This window comes from Leptonychotes weddellii, chromosome 14 (assembly GCF_054177405.1).
Source record: "Leptonychotes weddellii isolate Sample4059 chromosome 14, ASM5417740v2, whole genome shotgun sequence".
Taxonomy (NCBI): domain Eukaryota; kingdom Metazoa; phylum Chordata; class Mammalia; order Carnivora; family Phocidae; genus Leptonychotes; species Leptonychotes weddellii.
In genome coordinates this window covers 26,386,730-26,406,922 of record NC_138382.1, presented here as the reverse complement: position 1 = coordinate 26,406,922, position 20,193 = coordinate 26,386,730, and the positions used below count along the sequence as shown (strand labels likewise).

General features: G+C 32.6%; 1 protein-coding gene across 3 annotated transcripts in view; it reads left to right on the top strand.

The window, feature by feature from the left end:
• The window catches only part of BRD10 (bromodomain containing 10), a 98,501-nt gene that overhangs the window by 55,918 nt on the left and 22,390 nt on the right, over positions 1–20,193 (top strand). For 2 of the 3 annotated variants that reach the window (XM_081802961.1, XM_081802960.1), the window contains exon 4: positions 7,461–7,550. The exons of the other annotated variant lie outside the window; for it this stretch is intronic. In XM_081802961.1, coding sequence (XP_081659087.1) covers positions 7,461–7,550 — 90 coding nt within the window. The remainder of the gene's footprint in view (positions 1–7,460; positions 7,551–20,193) is intronic. 3 annotated transcript variants of the gene reach the window in all.

Below are 20,193 nucleotides of genomic sequence, written 5' to 3'. Positions count from 1 at the left end.
AAATCCCTTAAAATTCCCCGGGAATGTAAATCTCAGAACAGATCTGGCCTGCTGTTGATATTTGTCTCCATTCCTATGTTAGTAGATGAACTTTCATATGTAATAAGTGGCATAGACAGCATAGACAGTGTTTTTAAAATGGCAAATGGTATTCGTTAGTGAGGCATGAAATTAATCTAGTGGATTACATGACCAGCATTCCTTTTTTAAGCTAACAGTTAAAATAGAAAAGAAATTATGAGTGTGTCAGATATAGTAAGGATAATATCGTCTCATGAAACTTTGGTTTTGATCTTTTGTTTATTGTACTGGCAGCAGTGTAAAATACATTTTTGACCATGGGTCATGAGCAAAAAAGTTAGAAAGGCACAGTACTAAGTGATGCTTTATCAGTTACGGACCATTTGCTTACCACTCTCAGAAACTTAAGGTGAAAGTATGAATTTAGCCAAATTGAACTGTTTAAAATAAATAAAAATCCCTTCCTAGTTCTTAAGGTGTCCTAGAATGTGTGTGTGTGTGTGTGTGTGTGTGTGTGTGTGTGTGTGTGTGTGTGTGTGTGTGTGTGTGTGTGGCTAGGATGGGGAATAGGCTTATGAGAACTGTGATTCTTACGCCTAGTTTATAACATGAATAACATGATATTACTCATAAAGAAAATTGACAGCTGTCTCCCAGGAAATAGGTCATTTGCTTCAAATAAGCAAAGAACAGCAGATAAGACAGTATTAGTCACTAGTAAACTTTGTTGTTACAGACAAAACCTATAGCTTCACCTTTCAAAATAACTTTATATATAGTTTGTTTCTTTCATTATTTGGAAGTTCCCCACATGTAAGAAACTATTATATAATAAAGAAGCAAGGTTTATTTCCTTCCCAAAAGCTCTAGCAATATGTCATTTAGCACCTCAGATTCTGCAAATTATTCCTTTTTTTTTTTTTTTTTAGAGAGGGAGAGAGAGAGGCGGGGGAGGAGCAGAGGGAGAGGGAGAGAGAGTCTCCATGCCCAGCTTGGAACCTGATGTGCGGCTCAATCTCACAACCCTGAGATCATGACCTGAGCTGAAACCAAGAGTTGGACACTTAACTGACTGAGCCACCCAAGCACCCCTGTAAATTATTCATTTTATTCAGGTTCTTTAAATATCACATTTCTAGTATTAGAAATAAAAATACTTTATAGAAAAGTTTAGCTGGAAGATTTTCTTCATAGTATTTATTCTAAAATATCTTATTGCTGAAAATAATGAAGCTGTTGGTGGATAGATATTAGATCCCTTTTGCAAAACCTGACTTATTTGCCAAAGGACTAGTCCATCTTTAAATTGACTTAAACATGTGAAGAGGGAAATGTGTTGAGGGATTAAATTGTGAAGTTTATTTTTTGTTAAGTCCCAATGAATAAAAAAAGGGAATCCTGTTTTGACCTCGACTACTTTTTAATGTGGCAATGTTTTTGTTGGCTTTTTTCTTTTTAAATTTTTTTAAAGATTTTATTTATTTGACAGAGACAGCAAGAGCAGGAACACAAGCAGGGGAAGTGGGAGAGGGAGAAGCAGGCTTCCTGGCAAGCAAGGAGCCTGATGCGGGGCTTGATCTCAGGACCCTGGGATCATGACCTGAGCCAAAGGCAGACGCTTAGTGACTGAGCCACCCAGGCACCCCCGACTTTTTTTTAAAGCTAGAAATTAACCTTGTCTGCCTATTGGCTTCAGGAGGAATCCGTGTTTACTTACATGTACACCTAATAGCTATACCTCAGTTTAGAAAATAATTATCCCACCTTTATTTAAGGTATACACTATAGATATTCAAATGGTGGATTGGATTTATTTTTGTATGTGTATTGTGAAGGGACTAACCATATCTGTGCCACTTGTTCCAAGAGTTATGTCAGTGGTTCTCAAACTTTAGGTAGTATAAAAATAATGTGATGCCTTTATTAAAAATGAAAATTCCTGGGTTTTATTTTCCAAGATTTCATCCTTGATTCAGTGGGTCTAGGTGGTACCAGTAATGTGCATAGTGGTTAAGCATATGGATTCTGGGACCAAGCTACATTGGTTCTAGTGCCAGCTTTACCACTAACTGTATTCTTAAGCCCTTTGTGCCTCCAGTTCCTCCTCTGTATAGTCGGGTAATAATAGTACCTACTTCATAGGGTGTTGTAAGGATTAAATGATAGAGCTTACTATTTTATTTATTCTTATTTATTTTTTTCAAATAAGCAGGCCAGATGCTTCAGACATAAGTAGTGTTATGAGTAGGAAAATCAATTAAGAACTGGCTTAAAAGCATCTATTATTGACCTTAACCACTTTTTCAGCTACTTAAGACCTTGAAATAATCTTGAATTTGGTCATATTTCATAAATCATGAAATGTCATGATTAAGCCTACAATAATTTGAAAAGTGAAAAACCAAGTAATATTTGCATCATTATATTAATCAGAGGGAAAACTTATGCTTAGCCCTAGTGTAGTGTTAATGGTGGTTATATAGTTGGCATATAGGGGAACTTAGATTTTTTTTTTTAGCAATAGGTGCAAAAAATTAGGAAATATTTTTATTTTTAGTATTTAGCATGTTGGTGATTTAAGCTTGTATATCATATTTAACAATTACTTATGACTTTGTTAAATTGACTAAATTATTTTTTACCAGTTTTGTAATATAAGAAAGACTATATATATATAAATATTATATATATTATATTTATATAATAAATATAATATCATTTTTCTTAATAAATTTAATTTTTGCCAGAACACCTTTTTTTAAAATTTAATATTTGAAGAGAAATCTAGTATTATGTGAATTGTCTTTTTGTACACAATTGTAACAAAGTCTTAGAAAGTATTTTTAAAACTTAGTGTGTTTCAGTAAGTAAAGTCTCAGATCAGTTTTTAAAATAATGTAAGAGCCTTGGGGCACCTGGGTGGCTCAGTCAGTTAAGCGGCTACCTTCAGCTCGGGTCATGGTCCCAGGGTCCTGGGATCGAGGCCCGCATCAGACTCCCTGCTCGGCAAGAACCCTGCTTCTCCCTCTCCCACTCCCCCTGCTTGTGTTCCCTCTCTTGCTGTGTCTCTCTCTGTCAAATAAATAAATAAAATATTTTAAAAAAATAAAATAAAATAATGTAAGAGCCTTAGTTACCATGACTTTGCTTTTCATTGGTAACCAAGATCTTTGAATGTAATGCATTCTTGCTACTGTTGCACACCTGTGACTTATTCTAAAGGCTGCTTTGCAGAGGAAATCCAGAATCCAGCTGCTAAGACTTACATAGTAGTATTGTTTTCAAACATAAGTATAAACTCACTGATCCTTAACATACCTCTGAAAAAACTGTATTTCTCCATTTAACCAGTGGAGAAACTAAAGGATATGAAATAAAGTAACAAATTGAGACCCTCAGTGTAACAAATTGAGTCCAAAATTAAAGTTGGAGTTCAACTGCTTCACTGTGTTAAGGACCTTTTGATTATATTATTTTGAATTGCTACCTCTTAATGTAAATATTTTCAGCTTCAGCTTTTTCATTTCTAACAGTATGGGTTTTACTTCCCTCTTAAAATTCTTTCAATTTTCAAATGTTGTGCATTGAGAGAAATATCTCGTTAATAAATATATATATCTTGTTAATCAGACTTATTTTTCACATCACACAATGATATCCTATTTGCAGGTTTTGAAGCAGTCATTGTCCTTGGTAACCTGGTGATTATAAGAAATGAGAAGGAATTTTCCTGTCCTCATAGTTTTAAGATGTTAATATAATTTCAGTTTAAATACAATATGAAATTTGAATTTATGCCATGAATTTAATATTCTGCTTACAATTTTTATAATAAAGTGTAGGTTTGTTGTATTAGCATGGTGATGAATGAGAGATCCAGTTTGTTTGGAGCAATTCATTTTAACTTCTGCATTGTTTTCCCTTTGCTTTTTAATGTAATTTACTATATTGCTTTAGTTTTGTATGCTACCTTATGTCCTTTTTGGAACAAATAAAGTAATTGTTTCTCAGATCTATTGAGTATAAACCCAAAGGGCACAATTTATAGTGTGAAGTAATGAAAAAGTAAGGAATGATTCATTTTGCAATTTTTCTGAGATGTGGTCATGGAATTCTTTTGATCTCAACACAACCTTCCCTCTCCCTCTATATATACACATTCCTGCTTCATGAGTTGAAGAGAGGGCCTTTTAATATTTACCATTGAACAGAAATGAAAGTTTAGGTATAAAATAAATTCTAAAACTATAATACATGTTCTATTGTTATTAGATTTTTTGTTTTGTTTAGAAAGACCCCTTAAAGAATATGATATATCAGGAGGTGGATGAGTCCTATGTTCTCTGGTCTCCTCTACCAGTGTGTCATCTTAGGTTACTTTACCTCTGTTAGTTTTAATTAGTTTGTATATGAATTGGAGAGATACCTTTTTAGTCCAAAAATTACATATTTTTAGTACTTCTCGGCTCTAAGATTTATGATTTTGTGGCACTGTCATGGGTTGCCTCAAGTGAGATGTTAACTTGAGGGAGAGAGTGAAGCCTTCAAGAGGTTTTCCTGGGGGATAAAACTCTTTTTGTAATTTCTGCAGTATGACTGAAAACCTCTCATGAGTGTTAGCAGTGTGATCGAACTGTAATCCGACCTGCTGTGTAGCTTTCCTTTTTCACCCCTGTAGGCCCTGAGCCTCAGATATGTTTTTCAAATTCAAGGTAATGAGAAGGAGGTTTTAATAAGTTGTTTTGCTTTGTTAAAAAAAAAATGCTTCTGTTCTCCTTATGTAGATGAACTTTATTATAGGATTGATTCTGTTTTTAAAAGATTTGAAGTTGAGTCGAGTTTGAAGGCCACACATATGCCTTACTATGTAAAAGAGAAGGAATAGAGGGTATATTGGCATGAATCAGATTGTTTTCTCTTTCAGTATTAGTAACACAATTAGAATTATGTTCCTACACAAGAATTTTCTCAGAGCTTAACTTGGCTCTATATTTTGATTATCTGTATTAGGTATATCTATTTGTACAGAGTATAGAAAGAGATTGTAAATTGTTATGTAGCTATTCATTTTAAGAGAAATTCAAAGTAAATATTGCTAAAAATATTTCACCCTCAAATTCAACAAAATTTACATCTAAGAGTCATGTCATTTAAGGAATACTTATCATTGTGCATTTAATTCAGCATTTTATCCCCTATTTGGAAATTAGTCTTTTTGAATCTTCATCTTCCTTAGCTACATAGTACCAGAATGTTTCGGAGCCATGTAGATTTGGAATTCATAATCATTTAGTACCTTACTGTTTAAAAGTATGATCTGCAGCCCATACCTGGGAACTTGGTAGAAATACAGAATCTCAGGTCCCACCTCAGACCTACTAAATCAAAAACTCCATTTTAACAAGATTCCCAGGTGATTCTTATGCACATTAAAGTTTGAGAAGCACTGATTTACTTACTAACTAGGTAAGCCACATCAAAGTACTGTTTTATATAGCTCTTAAGTTGTGGAAATAATTAAGTCTGACTTCAGAACTGTGTTACCTCTTCCTTTAAATAGAATATAAATATTTATTGGTCCCATGAATTGAAAGATTTTAAGTGTCTTAGAGTGTGTCTAGCTAGTTGCAGTATGTTTTCATTGTTACTGTAAGTTTCTACAAACTATATATGCAAAATGTACCCTTATTCCTTGTATAATGAGACATCTAAGATGCAAGTGAAAATTCCTCTGAGCTTTGCCATATGTGCAAATGAGAAATCTGTGCTGTGATATTTAGTGCACCAAGTTAAGTGAAAAGGCATGTAAACATCTGCAAGTTCTGGGGCAAATTTGACACAGTGGTCAAAATAGCAGATTATACAATGGAAGTTTAGTTCCCGCTGAGTACTTACTAAAAATCTGATATGGGGCCAATAAGATAGAAGTTGAAGAGATTACCAAGTTCTAGAGGCACTCACATAGTTGTCCAGTCCACTGCCTATCAGCATTTCTTCCATAACTCTAGATCTGGCAAATGGGAATGTGTAGTTTATAATAAATATCAGCAGCACTGTCCTACTACATCATTATGTACTATATTCTACTCTGGAATTATTTAATTTGGGTTACTTAAATGCATATTTTCTCTGCATTGTCAGTTCTTTGAGTTTGAAGTTATGTAGACATTTCTAATAATAATTGTTAATACTAATTATATCTGTGATCATTTTTTCTTAGCCTATTAGATTGAACCATATCGCCATTTATGTAGATCAAAGGCATAGCAGTGATTTCATATGGTATAACTTAATAAAGGAAATTTAAAGGAGTCCTACTTTCCCATTTTTGTTACAGTAGTCACTAGGAATGATCTTGTTGTAACCCCCTTTTCTTTTGTTGTTTTTGTTTTCTTTTACATGAAATACGCCTTTTAGGAAAACAATACCCTTACACAAAGATTAATGAGTGTAACAAACATGGGCTGATAAAATCTTATGGTGAATTAATAGCTTTATAAATGTATTTTTTTAAAAAATTATCACAGTATAAACATTACAGGACTTTCATTAATGTAAAACTTCCTCTTTATGTGCTTGTAGTTTTGTTTTAGAAACCTATTTCTTTTTCATTATAGATTTTTTAAAATAGCTTAAATTATTTTAGGAAAAAAGTTCAACATATTGGGAAAAACTATAATTTTATAAGAACTAAAATGTAGTTATTAATATTTTTGTTGTTGCTGACACTTCACTGTTTAAAGCTTTAGTAGTTAAGACAAACTAGTTTGATTATTCATAACTAAAACCCAATTATTTTGGCCATTTGCCAACATTACCAAAGTGAAGTAAAATGAACTGTATAATTATGAAAGGAAATAGATGCTATCTGTGAAGATGGTTTTATTAAAGACTACTAAGATCATATTAAGAATGTGTACTTAATTTCATTTATTCTTTGACTATATTACAGACAGTGGAAATCCTTCTTTCTTAGCAATATAATTAGTTTAATCATATAGTTAGCAAACCAAATCAAAGGTATAATGACAGTTCTCCAGGGATGCATTTATTCACCAACTAGGAGACTGCCTGATGAAGCATTTCTTAAAGGTGATTTAGTAACCTGTGAAATCTAGGGTGAGTTTCCAGATCTTTGTCATTCTGGGCTGAAAGTTAATAATGTTAAGAAAGTACCTGGATTATAAAGCAAGCTGAGAACAGGGAGTTGTGGTATGAAACCACCAATGTTGAAATTTCAGCTATTTTTATCCTAAGCCTGAAGTTCATACATTATAAAAATAGTATCTTTTAAAATATAAATTTGTGGGGCTTTCTTTGCTTTTTGCTCTTACAAATACAAATAATTGTGAATTTAGTGTATGTTAAAACTTCTGTTACCACATTTTGGGTGTTTTATATTATGTGTTATCAAGCTGTGTTTTTGTGTTTTATTTTAGCTTATTTGCACTAATCTTGATGAACTCAGGGAATTAATCACAAAAATCGAGAATGAACTCAAAGATCTGGAAAACAGTAGAAAAAAATCGGTAGGTGTTGATCCAAAAGTTCTATCTATTATTGTCAGCATTAAAATTTATTCCTGCTTTTTTTCTAAACCTTTTTTTTTTTAAATCTTGTTCTCCTGGAATACATAAAAATTTGCAATGAAAAATAGAAACATTGTTCCTTTTATTTCTCCTGTGTGGTCTAGTTTTCATTTTTCATAGACAAAAATGCTACCAAGGCAAGTAAATTAATTTTGTTTGCCTGGTTTATATCGGGTATAGTTTTAGGTATTTCCCAATATACTGGTTGGTTGTTTTCTGACTGGTAGTTTTTTGGGTAATGCTTACCTTGCAGATATTCTTAATTAATAATTATATGCTTTTAATGGAAGTTTATTGCTTAGTAAAATTAAAATTTTAATTAACTGTGACATAAATAACAGATATAAATTGTTTAGTCCTGCCCCAGATGTTTTTGATACATGCTTAAGAGTATGTCTTTTTAAAACACCTTTATCAGCTGAAGGTCTTTTTTAAACGTTCACTATATATTCTAAGTTCACAATTCTACCTTCATTTTTTATTCTTGAGAGAATAGAGTATAAAGGTATTACATTTATTCACTCAACACTTGTTAAAACGCTCAGTTATGTTATTTATTAAATCAGTAATACTTGTTTAACTGACATTAAGTGATATTACAGATTCAAAACACAATTGTACACCAGTAAATAAATGGGGAAGACTTGAAGCACTGAAGAAAATCAATCATTATTTTTAAAATCCCTTTGTTTTATGCCTTAGGAATGCCTTGAAGCCACTCAGTTTTAGGTCTTTGCTCAGAACCTATTAATCTAGAATTATGTATAAAATAAGGATAGTGATACAGCAAGCCTCATATCAGCCAATTTGTAGTAGTCATTTTATATATATGCTGTCTAGAAAAGACATATTGGTAGCACTCTGAAGGGAAGAGACTTAAGTGCCATAAAAGTACAACCTTCTGAGCTTATTTAATATAGGCATAAAACAATCTTAAGCATTTCAGAAATTTCATGTGATATCTTGAAAATATCGATATAATCTAAGAGATAGAATAATGTTCATAGTGATAACCATTAATAAGAAAACATATTGAACTATACAATCCGAGAATGTAGAAAACTGTATATTTTTAGATATATTTCCATTAAAAATGGTTTAGACCCTTATTAGATTCTTATATATTCATATATACATATGTGTGTGTGTGTGTGTGTATACACTTGTGTTTGTGTGTGTGTGTGTGTGTGTACACATACGCACTTTGGTATATGGGCAGTTACTTGATGTGGAACACCAGGTGTTGTTTTAAAATTTACCTCTGTGATGTATTTCTCAAAAAACATTTATATTAGAATATTTTCTCCTCAACAAAGCTATTTTTAATATATTTGATGTTATCGGTCTCCCTGCTCGGTGGGGAGCCTGCTTCTTCTGACCCTTCCCCCTCTCATGCTCTCTCTCTCTCACTCTCTCTCAAATAAATAAAATAAAATCTTTAAAGTGTATATATATATTTGATGTTATATGCTCATAAAGGACTGATTCTGTCCTTTAATAGGAAGGATAGTCTTTTAATCAGGGCATTATTGATAATTTTTGCAGAAGCTGTTTATTTTTAATGAGTTGTCTGTTCTTCCTGAGTCTAAATTGAATTTTGTTAAGTAAATTTGCTAATTGGTTTTTATGCTGCAGTTAAACATAACGTATGCATCTTAACTTGTTCCCATATTATAAATTAGGGTTTTATTTGTTTCTAATGAATAGTTTTATGCATAATATACTCAATAGCATGCATTGTAAAAGAAAAAGACTTCTTCAAGGATCCGAGAGTTTTTCTATAAAGCCTTCCACCTCACTTCCGTTAATGATACAAGGTATATGCATATTGCCTTCCTTTACAGAAACAAGTAGAAAGGTAAAAGAAAACATAGATTACAAATACTTGACACTAGTCTTTGAAGGCATGTTTATAAGAAAATTTTCAGTTACATACAGAGTTTAATTGATTAAATTTTGTGACTATAAATTTTTAACTTGTCCATGACTCCTAGAATTTGCATATTAGTTTTTTCTTTTTAAGATTTTATTTATTTATTTGAGAGAGAGAGCTCGAGTGAGTGGAGAAGCAGAGGGAGAGGAACAAGCAGACTCTGTGCTGAGTGTAGAGCCCAACACAGGGTTTGATCCCAGGATGCTAAGATCATGACCTGAGCCGAAACCAGGAGTTGGACACTCAGCTGACTGAGCCACCCAGGAGCCGCGCATATTAGTTTTAAAATATTTTCTGCTCTTCAAGAAATAGAAATTCTTGGGACTGTACTTAGTAGGGATAATCTTAATGGGATTACTAACATACAAGCTATTTCCCTTTAAACTGCCTAAAAGGTTTTTTCATGAATAGCTTATAATGGCCACAAGCATAATGGTAGCAATAGACAGTAAATGTTTACATTTTAGTATCATTCCTTATTTTTCTACAGAAGCTAATACTGATTATGATAGATGTTAGTTGTAGAAATTAACTTTATTGGATGTTTATAGTAATATTAAATACTAGTTTATTTGTCTGCCATCATTTGGGAATAAGGTGTTTCACTTAACTGAATTTTCTAGATAACTGAAACCTGACTTTAAGAGTAAATTTCTTTTTCTTTTTTTAAATTTCTTATTTAATCATTTAATGACAAATTTCTGTGCCTCCTTTTACTATATTGAACAAAATTTTAACCCTTTTTTTGATGACTCAAGGATCATTATGAACGTCCATAATTATACCGATATCCTAAAAATGTATTGATATCAGTAACTCTAATTAAACATTTACCAAAAGACCTTTATGCTATATATTTTGAAGGTGTGTGTTTGTATCTTTGCTTTTGCTCTCTCTCCTCATTGTCAACCTATGTTTTTTGTGTTTGTCCATGTACTTGCCCTAGCTTATATACTGTGAATTACAAAACAAGTAACAATATTTATAAGAATTAGACTCATAGTAAGGACCTGAGAGACTTTCTTAATAATTAAATGCATGAACTTGGTGATAGTGATAGCCATTTTGACTGATTCATTGCCTGTGGGCTTCCTTCACTATTGCCAGACAAATAGAGTATTAATTTTGATCTTCAGAAGAAGCTATCACTGTCAAAACTAAAATAGTATTTAGAGTCAAAGCAATTCTGTTGCTTATCATCAACTTTTATATGTATAATAATGGCTCCAATAACAAAGAGGATGTATTCCATATAGACATTTGGTTGTCATGAATGCCATTGCTAAAGACAGAAATATTTATGTGATAGAGGATTTAACATGAATTCGTACAAGCACCTCACTTCTTCAGAAGATTTCTCTGCAGGGCCTTTCTAGATAGTTTTTCCTACCAAAGCAACAAGGAAGAATTATCCCACTTCTTCACCCCATGTCAACATGTCATTATAAAAGCTTTCCTAACCTCTTAGAGGTTTTGCCATTGAGCTACTCATTGTATTAGAAGATTTACGGTCTTTTAAAATCTAGATTGTTTACTTATTCTTGCAAGGAAACTAATTCCATTTATAGTTAATAATGTAAGGAGAGAAAAATGCTTTAGTTTTCTTGAGTTTGTTTTAGCACACTTGGTACCATTACTTCATGTAGGGATTTATTCAAAAAAGGCTCAACATCCTTTAGATCCTGCAGTGTTATACCTAATTATCTACCTGAGATTTGTTTAAAGTGAGACATCTGGTTGAGATAAATAGAAGTATATAGTTTGGCAGTTTTTAAATTTTGTCTTTCTCATTATCATTCAGACCATAGGATTTTTGAGTAAGCTGAAGGAGAAATCACAATAACATTTTTATTTTTGTGGTTTTAGTAAAGAGATAAAATTTGCATTTTGCCTAATTATTTGAAAAATATCTTTTTAAATTGAGGAAATGTATTAGTTTTCCAGAAAGATAGAACTAAGATACTGATAAATTTGCCTGATCCTATTGTATTTGAAATTTATTAGACATTATTACTCTCTAAATAATCAAAATTGGAAAATTTTGCCAGGCTTATAACGGAAGTGTTGTATTTCTGAGTTTTTCATGTGACCCTTTTTTTTCCTCATATCTACCTAATTTCCTTGTGTTTTATGTCCTAATTTAGATTTTCAAAGAGATTTCAACCGATTTTTCTTTAATAAGGAAAGATCCATATAGAAATTGGGTATAAGGAAAAGTGTGAACAATTTGGCAAAAAAAAAAAATGTTATTTATAAGAAAAGAAACTTTGCCTGGATGATATAATGATAAATGGTAGTCTTATCAATATAGAGAAACTAAAATTTAAAATATAAGACCTTTTTTTTTTCTTTTCTAATATATCTTTTGGCAGTTAAATAACTCAACACTTAGGATAAATATCATACTCAGTATGTAAAAAAAGTTATAAAACTGCCTTACTCTTTGATCTTGTAATCCTGTTTGGAATTTAATTTTTATTTTCCTCATTTCATGCCCCCTTCTCCCCAAAAAAAGCAATTTACACAGTGGTGTGTTCAGCACACTACCTCTAATAGTGGAAATTTGGAAAAAGCCTGTATGTCCAACAGTGGGGAGATTACTAACCAAACATTATTAACACAGTGGTATACCATGTAACTAGTAAAATAAAATATTTGTAGATCATTGTTATTATATGGAAGTATTTGTAAAATGTTAAATTTTTTAAATACACAAAATAAGATGTGCCTAATGATTACAATATATAAAAAGACTTGTTAAAGAATTGGAAAGGAATTTCAAGTAATGAATAAAATTAATCTTTATTATGTTCTTAAGATAATTTAAATTTATCATACAATAATAATATTTCTCTTGCCTAACCAAAGGCTGTACATTAGCAAGACCAACAGAGAAATCAGAAGCTTGGATCAGATGGTGACACCCCATTTTTTGGTCACAGAGTTCTGTATAAGCCACTAGTTATGAATCAGGGATGATCCCTCCCCTTCCCCCAAGGAGATTTGGTAATGTCTGAAGACATTTTTGGTTATTGAAGAGGTGGTACTGGCACTTAATGGATAGAGGCCAGCAATGCTGCCAAAATATTCTACATTACAGTGATCCTATAATGCAAATGATTACCCACCCCCCCCCCGCAACAAAAAATTGTCTAGCCTCAAATGTCAGTTGTGTGGAAATTGCAAAACCCTAGCATAAGCCTGTATTTGCTAGAGGCCCCTATTCTCTCACCATATTTAAAGTTTTTAAAAAATTAAAACACGCTTTTGGAAGGCCTGCACAATAGATAAAATAAGCTTCTTTACCTATCTTAGTTACAGATTCAAGTCTTATTCATAAGGCAAGTATTTCCTCAGTGTATTCTGTGTGTTATGTGTAGTACCAAGAACTTGGTAGGGATCTGAAATTAAAACAAAGTCCTTATCCTCAAAGAATTCACTAAAGAGCTTAAGATTTTATCCCCAACCCTGGGGATAAATTTTTTTAATTTTAATCTAGGTGAGTTGGGCTAGCTTCTGTCCTTTTATAAAAGACTTAATCTTTTCTTTTCAATGAAAGCAGCGTTCAGAAGTCAACAAACACTCCAGACACTTGCTCACTTCCCTTAGTTACATGTTTATATGTTTGGGAATAGGGTGGAGGCGTAGGTAGCATTGCATTTTATGAAGAATCAAATGGTAACTGACATGCCCAAAATAATAGTGAGAAAAAAAAGCTAGATGACAGGAAATGTGAACCAGAGCAATATATGACTGGTAAGACAAAGCTTCAATCAGTTAATCACTGAATTATCTAAGAGTGCATTATCCACATTTATTTATGGTAAATCTTGTTCCTTGGGTATTTTTTAACATTTAATAACTACTCAGCTAAGTACTGGATTTTAACCCTTGTTAATAGTGCTCAGTGTTTCTACTTAACTACAATTTGGCATAGTTGAATCCCATTAGGGAAACTTTCATAAAAAGAATTATTTGAGGGTCACCCTGGGTGGCTCAGTCGGTTAAGCGGCTGCCTTTGGCTCAGGTCACGATCCCAGTTCCTGGGATTGAGCCCTGCCAGCCCTGCCTCTGGCTCCCTGCTCAGCGGGGAGTCTGCTTCTCCCTCTCCCTCTGCTCCTCTCCACCAGCCCCTCCCCCGCTTGTGCTCTCTCTCTCTCTCTCTCTCTCAAATATATAAATAAATTTTTTTTTAAAAGAAAGAAATATAGATCATAAAGTTGAACCAGTGCTTGAGAGTCACTGTATTAAAATGTAACACAATAACTTGTTCATAATGATGACTCAAATCATCGAGAGTTAAATTTTATTCATCATGTGTTCAGGAAATCTGGAAGACATATTTCTCTCAATTTAAAAAAAAAAAATTGCATCTAAAGAGAAAACTTCAGTTAACTAAGAAATTTACTTGTGTAGTTTGAATACTTTCTATGGGCCCACTCTGTGCTAGGCTTTGTGATAGAGCCTGAGAAAGTGAAAATAAGTAGGATACTGTCCTTGCTCCCAATCTTCATGTCACTTAACGTGGAATTTTTGTGCTCCAGTGATACCAAACATAGCATTACTTAGTGATTCAGATTGTGCAGTGAATTGCTTGGGAACCCACCTTTCTGATATATCAGGTATAGAGTTGATCAAATGTCAATTTATTTGCTACCACCAATTTACAGAAAAGGGTCAAATTCAAATACTTAGCCAGGGGCACCTGGGTGGCTCAGTCAGTTAAGCAGCTGCCTTCAGCTCAGGTCATGATCCTTGGGGTCCTGGGATCAAGCCCCACATCAAGCTTCCTGCTCAGTGGGGAGTCTGCTTCTCCCTCTCCCTCTGCCTGCCACTCCCCCTGCTTATGCATGTGCTTTCTCTCTCTCTCTGTGTCAAATAAATAAAATCTTAAAAAAAAATCAAATACTTAGCCAGTGGTTAATTTCCATTTCCAGATTCTTTCTTCTTCGTAAATGAAAGTGGTTGTATACCATTAGTACATGTATATATATATATATGTATATATATATATAGTTAGATTTTCTTCCCCAGTAGTAGTAACTACCTTACTAGGAATATGATCTGTCATCCACTTTTTTTTTTATTCTTTTTTTTTTATGTTATGTTAATCACCATACATTACATCATTAGTTTTTGATGTAGTGTTCCATGATTCATTGTTTGTGTATAACACCCAGTGCTCCATGCAGAACATGCCCTCTTTAATACCCATCACCAGGCTAACCCATCCCCCCACCCCTCTCCCCTCTAGAACCCTCAGTTTGTTTCTCAGAGTCCATAGTTTCTCATGGTTCGTCTCCCCCTCCGATTCCCCCCCTTCATTTTTCCCTTCCTACTATCTTCTTTTTTTTTTAACATATAATGTCATCCACTTTTTCCTCTCTACAGAGCTAAATGACATCAAAATTTGCAATAAATTCTAATAATTGATATAGTTGTATGTTTTCTAGTTAAATGCTAATTTAGAAATATAATGGAAATGTTCAGTGTGGGATGCCTAAAGTACAGATGCTTTCCTTTTCTATTAAATTAATCTCAAGTGAAAATGGATGAGAGAAAATACTAGCATGTGATAGTTCATATTAGAACCTCTGGCACTGGTAAAGTCACTTTTAACTTTTCCCATGTTAATATGTATACATTTCACTATACTGTCAAACTAGCACTTTTTCAAGGGACTGTATACCAACAAAATGAATGTAATGTTTTACCCCTAAAACTGAATATGCAGGAATATATGAGTATGGTGATAGTTTCTTTAGGTAAGCAAGAAAAAAAGTGAATACTACTTTTTCATTTAATATTATTTAGACTAAGGAGAATGTCAAATAATTGGTTTACTAATATACTTAATTATAGTTGATTTGTGCTGTATTTTTATACATATGAGTTTAAATTATTTACAAGCTATCTTCAGATACCGCTAGTGATTTTAAATGAGACATCTTTGTGTATCAATTTGTGTGGCTTTTCTCAAAGTTATTTTCATTTTGTTTGAAAAGTGAGATACATTGTTATATAATCCCTTTTCCACAATGAGATTTATGTGACAAGAGTCAAGCCCATAACAAAAATATTGTTATATGATCCAGTTTCTATGAGCTAACATTTATAAGTAAAAGTGTATAAAAAAATGGCATTGATACTTTTGTTATATACATCTTGTTTTTGTACTGTTCTTAATAAAAATGTTTTTACTATCTCCACAGTAATGGTGCTAATAACCCTCTCAATTTATAAAAGCATTCTTTGTATATTTATGTATGATTTTATTTTTCTTCATAGAGCTGTGGATAGCTATTTTGTTTGCATATAACGTTATAAGAAAATCTATATAAGTAACAGGATGGTTTGTGTAAATAAGTTACTTTCACCTAAGTTTAACATTCAAAGCATCTAAATTTATTAAAATGTATGAAATATGTCCATGATGATAAGACATGTAAGAAACCTGGAATTTATTTGTTTTCCTTTTTTTCTTCCTTTTAGGTGTCCAATGTCTCCAGCATCAGTAGATTGCCAACTCCCTGTCCTTGCAACACCCCAGCCAGCATTATGCTAGTTCTGTCATACCCATCCCCGATTACTGCAGCAGAATGGAATCGTTCTTTAGTTGTAAGGTAAGTTTCCCTCCCCACTCATTTCACACGCATAGACTCAGCTTTTCATTTTACAATATTGTGTAGTTTTGTAAGTTTTTTTAAACTTTCTTTTTCCATATGGTTCCTTAGGTCATTAATGTATCATATTCAAAAACTTATAAAACTGCATAATATAATAAAAGACTTCTCTTGTGACCATAGACCAGCTTCTTTTTGTAGTAATCCCTAGGAGGTTATAAAACCTCCATTGTTTGACATTTGGGGCATCTCATGGAAAGGGAGCTGGCAATCTGCAGCTGCTGTGGACATTGGATGAGAAAGTATTGAAAGGTAAGCTTCAGATTTAGACCATATTGTATGCCTTTGGTTCCATCGTATATGCTTGAATTCATACTTTACATTAAACTTTATAGTAAATTCATAAAAGAAAAATACTACTCCCTCTTCTTTAAAGTGACCTGCAGTAAATGTTTGCATTATTAAGTTCACATAATACATTGGGATTATCTTAGAAGATAATTTTTATCCCTGAAAATACTGAGAATTCTAATATCGAATGAGATATTAAAAGAAAATACTATTAAATGAAAACAGTTCGTTTATCCCCATTTTCACATACTTGTTAGTAAAGCAAAGCTATTGCTAGCTTTTATCTTATTAAATATATTTTTTTGAGAAGTGGTTATAACACTGTTCCACAAATGGCCTATTACTAATCCTTCTACCTGCTGTCTTTGATTCTATATTGATCACTACAGATAAAGATTATAAGAGCTTTCTGATTTTTATTATATCCATATTGTTTCCTATGTATTTGAAGAGTGGGGAATGTGCTGTGTTCCTTGTTTTTTAATTCACTTTTAAACTTTAGAACACTATAATTTTAAGTACTATTTTAATTAAACAAATGAAAATAAGTTTTGATAGATTTTAATTTTTGCATTACAGAGACACCTACATATAAAGATAAGTACTTAACGCAATACCATTTTTTGTTCTTTAGGACTTGTCTGTGTATAGACCAATTGGGACAGCATTATATAGTGGCAAGAGAGTTAGATTTTAACATTCAAAAGACTAGAATTCTAACTGAAAATCTGCTTCTATCTACAAGTACTTCCCTGTGATTCACTGAGCCAATTTCCTTCTGTAAAATTATGTTCTTTTCATTCCCGTTAGCTTTAATAATTTTATTCTAGAAGAAACACAGTAGTTATTATCAGTTTTTCCTTTCTGTGTATGTTAATAAATCAAAAAAGCTAATGTTAGCTTTTAGTTAATGAATTGATTTAAATTCAGGAAATAATTTGATTTTACATAGATTTTTACATTAGACCCAAGTTAAGGCAGATCATTGGCATCTCTAACTTCTTTTAAAAATTCATAACTTTTTTTCTGTTTACACTAGTCTCATTGTATACTGTGACACTCCAAGACCACCACTAGGTAGAAGGGGACATGTTTTAATTCCATTTGGGTTGTATTGACCAAAGAAGATGGTAAATGAAATAGGCAGTATGAGTTTCTTTTTTACTGTCAAGTGGATAAACACTTTACCTAAAATACCAGTCCCAGAGCAGTGATTCTGAACTTCTTAAAAATGTATGTCCCCTTTTGGTAAACATAAAAACTGTGGACACACATACCCCATGACAGGATATAGTGATATCCTTCATTGAGGTCATTGTATTCTTTATATGTATCTTCTAGTTTTTATCAGTCTTTACTTTCTGTAATTTCTGTTATAAGAATAATAGACTTTTTGTTTTCCAAACACAAAATGATTAAATATGCATTTTAAAATAATGAAATGCTATACCATCACTACCCAAGTTGAGAATATACAGTATAAAGAAAGGGAAGAAGTCCAAAAAACATTATAAAGTTAGAAGGCCATAGACATTTTCAAACAGGTTAGCGGATAAGACAGAAATACAGGAAAGTTAGAAATCTATTCTCTGATTAATATTTATGACCCCTTCTCTGTATATAGTTGGCTAGTTAAGTAATATATTTTTTGGGCATTGGATTAATTAAAATTTAGTAATCAAAATAAAACCATAAGATAAAAATCTTCTAATCTTTTTAAAACTCTTTTCTATGAAAATCAATGCAGTAATTTAGTAGAAAAACAAACACAGCTGACAGATGTCTTGAAATAATGACATTCAGCTACACAGACTCCTCTTCCTGTGCCTCAGTCTACCCAGTCCCAAGGTCTGATAATACTGCTAGTCCTTCTGCATTCCCCACACCATCACCACTACACTAATCCAGATAGCAGCCATACTGCCCAGGTTAATTCTGTATCTGCCATTCTTCCCCTATAACCCTCAGTTACAAAGAATTCAGCATGCCTAGTGCTCTCTAGTCTTTTAACACTTTTCCAATTAATTATACTACAGAGGTGATATAATTAATTACTCATACCTTTCCTCTTTCTGCTTTCTTTAGCTGAGGAAAAGTTTATTCTCACCATTTCATTTTTGAGCCAGGTAGTAATTGAAAAGTAGAGAAATAATGTTGATGTGCCCCGTTAAAGGAAAAAAAAATCTCTTATTACCTTTTTTTTTTTTTTTTAACTGGAACAGAATGCTGCCTCATTCCGCACATGATTTTAGGTTGACTGTCATCTGCCTTTTCATCTTCCTCACTTAGCTGTCCCTAGAGGAAAATATTATTTATTGTTTAATAGTTTTATTTTCATGGGTTAGAATAAGCACTTTATACTATCACCTAGTTTTTTGGGGAGGGTGGGAAATAAACTTTTGAGATATAACTTACTGTTAAGTTGGGTCCTTTGAGAAAGCATTTGACAAGAGGGAAGGTCTGTCTAGGTTATTATATGAAATAATTACTTTCCTTGAAATTTTTTTCACAATATTATCATTTGTCATGCCATTAAGAAGACACAAGAATTAGTCATTGAGCCTAGGTTCCATATTCATTACGTGCACATACACATATACTTCCACATCTTCCTACTCTTCAAATAAACAATTTAAAAACCTCAGAGGTAGAAATGTAGTCATTTATTTCTACATGCATAAACGTTTTGTTGGTTTAAAGCACAAAATGTTGGGGGAGTAGGAACTATATTATTAATCATTTATGTTTGCGGCTAAAATTTCACATTACATAGATAAAATTTCACATTTCAGTGAATGAAATGTTGAAAGTTTTAGATATATGTAAAATTGGAAAATTTATGCGCAGATTTAAAATACATTTTGCGGGGCGCCTGTGTGGCTCAGTCATTAAGCATCTGCCTTCAGCTCAGGTCATGACCCCAGGGTCCTGGGATCGAGCCCCGTATCGGGCTCCCTGCTCTGTGGGAAACCTGCTTCTCCCTCTCCCATTCCCCTTGCTTGTGTTCCCTCTCTCGCTGTGTCTGTCTGTGTCAAATAAATAAAATCTTTAAAAAAATAAAATACATTTTGCTCTAGGGAGTCGTTTTTTTTTTTTTCCATTTTTTCTTTTGTTTTTGGCGGAAGTGGTTTTATTTTTCTGATTTAATGTTCTACACATGTGCAAATTAACTGAACAGTTGCTATGAGATGAAGTCTAATTTTTGCATGTTAAATGTGACCCACAATATATATAGTTGTGTGTTTTTTGTTATAAAAGAAAAAAAATGAGTGGGCTAAATGGTATGTGAATTATATCTCAAAAAAAAAAATACAACATGGTTATATAACAGTAAATGAAGATGGTGGTGATGTTGATATATCATTGTGGGGAAAGGGGGAGTTGGCTACCTAAAGATAAAACTTCTATAAACTTATTGTTTCTGTGGTATTTGAATAATTTTATGGGTACTGAAGTATATTTTTATTAGAAGTTTTTATAACATGTCAGATTGAATTATGTGATACAGCTTTTAAGAGGTAATATAGTTCTAAGAACTTCTAGTTCTAAGAAAGACTTCAGCATCAGGTCTAGGTTCAGGTCATAGGACCTTAAACAAGTCATTTAATCTCTCTGAGCCTTAGTTTTATCATTTGTTAAGTGAGACTAAAATGCACATACATTAGAGAGTTTTCAT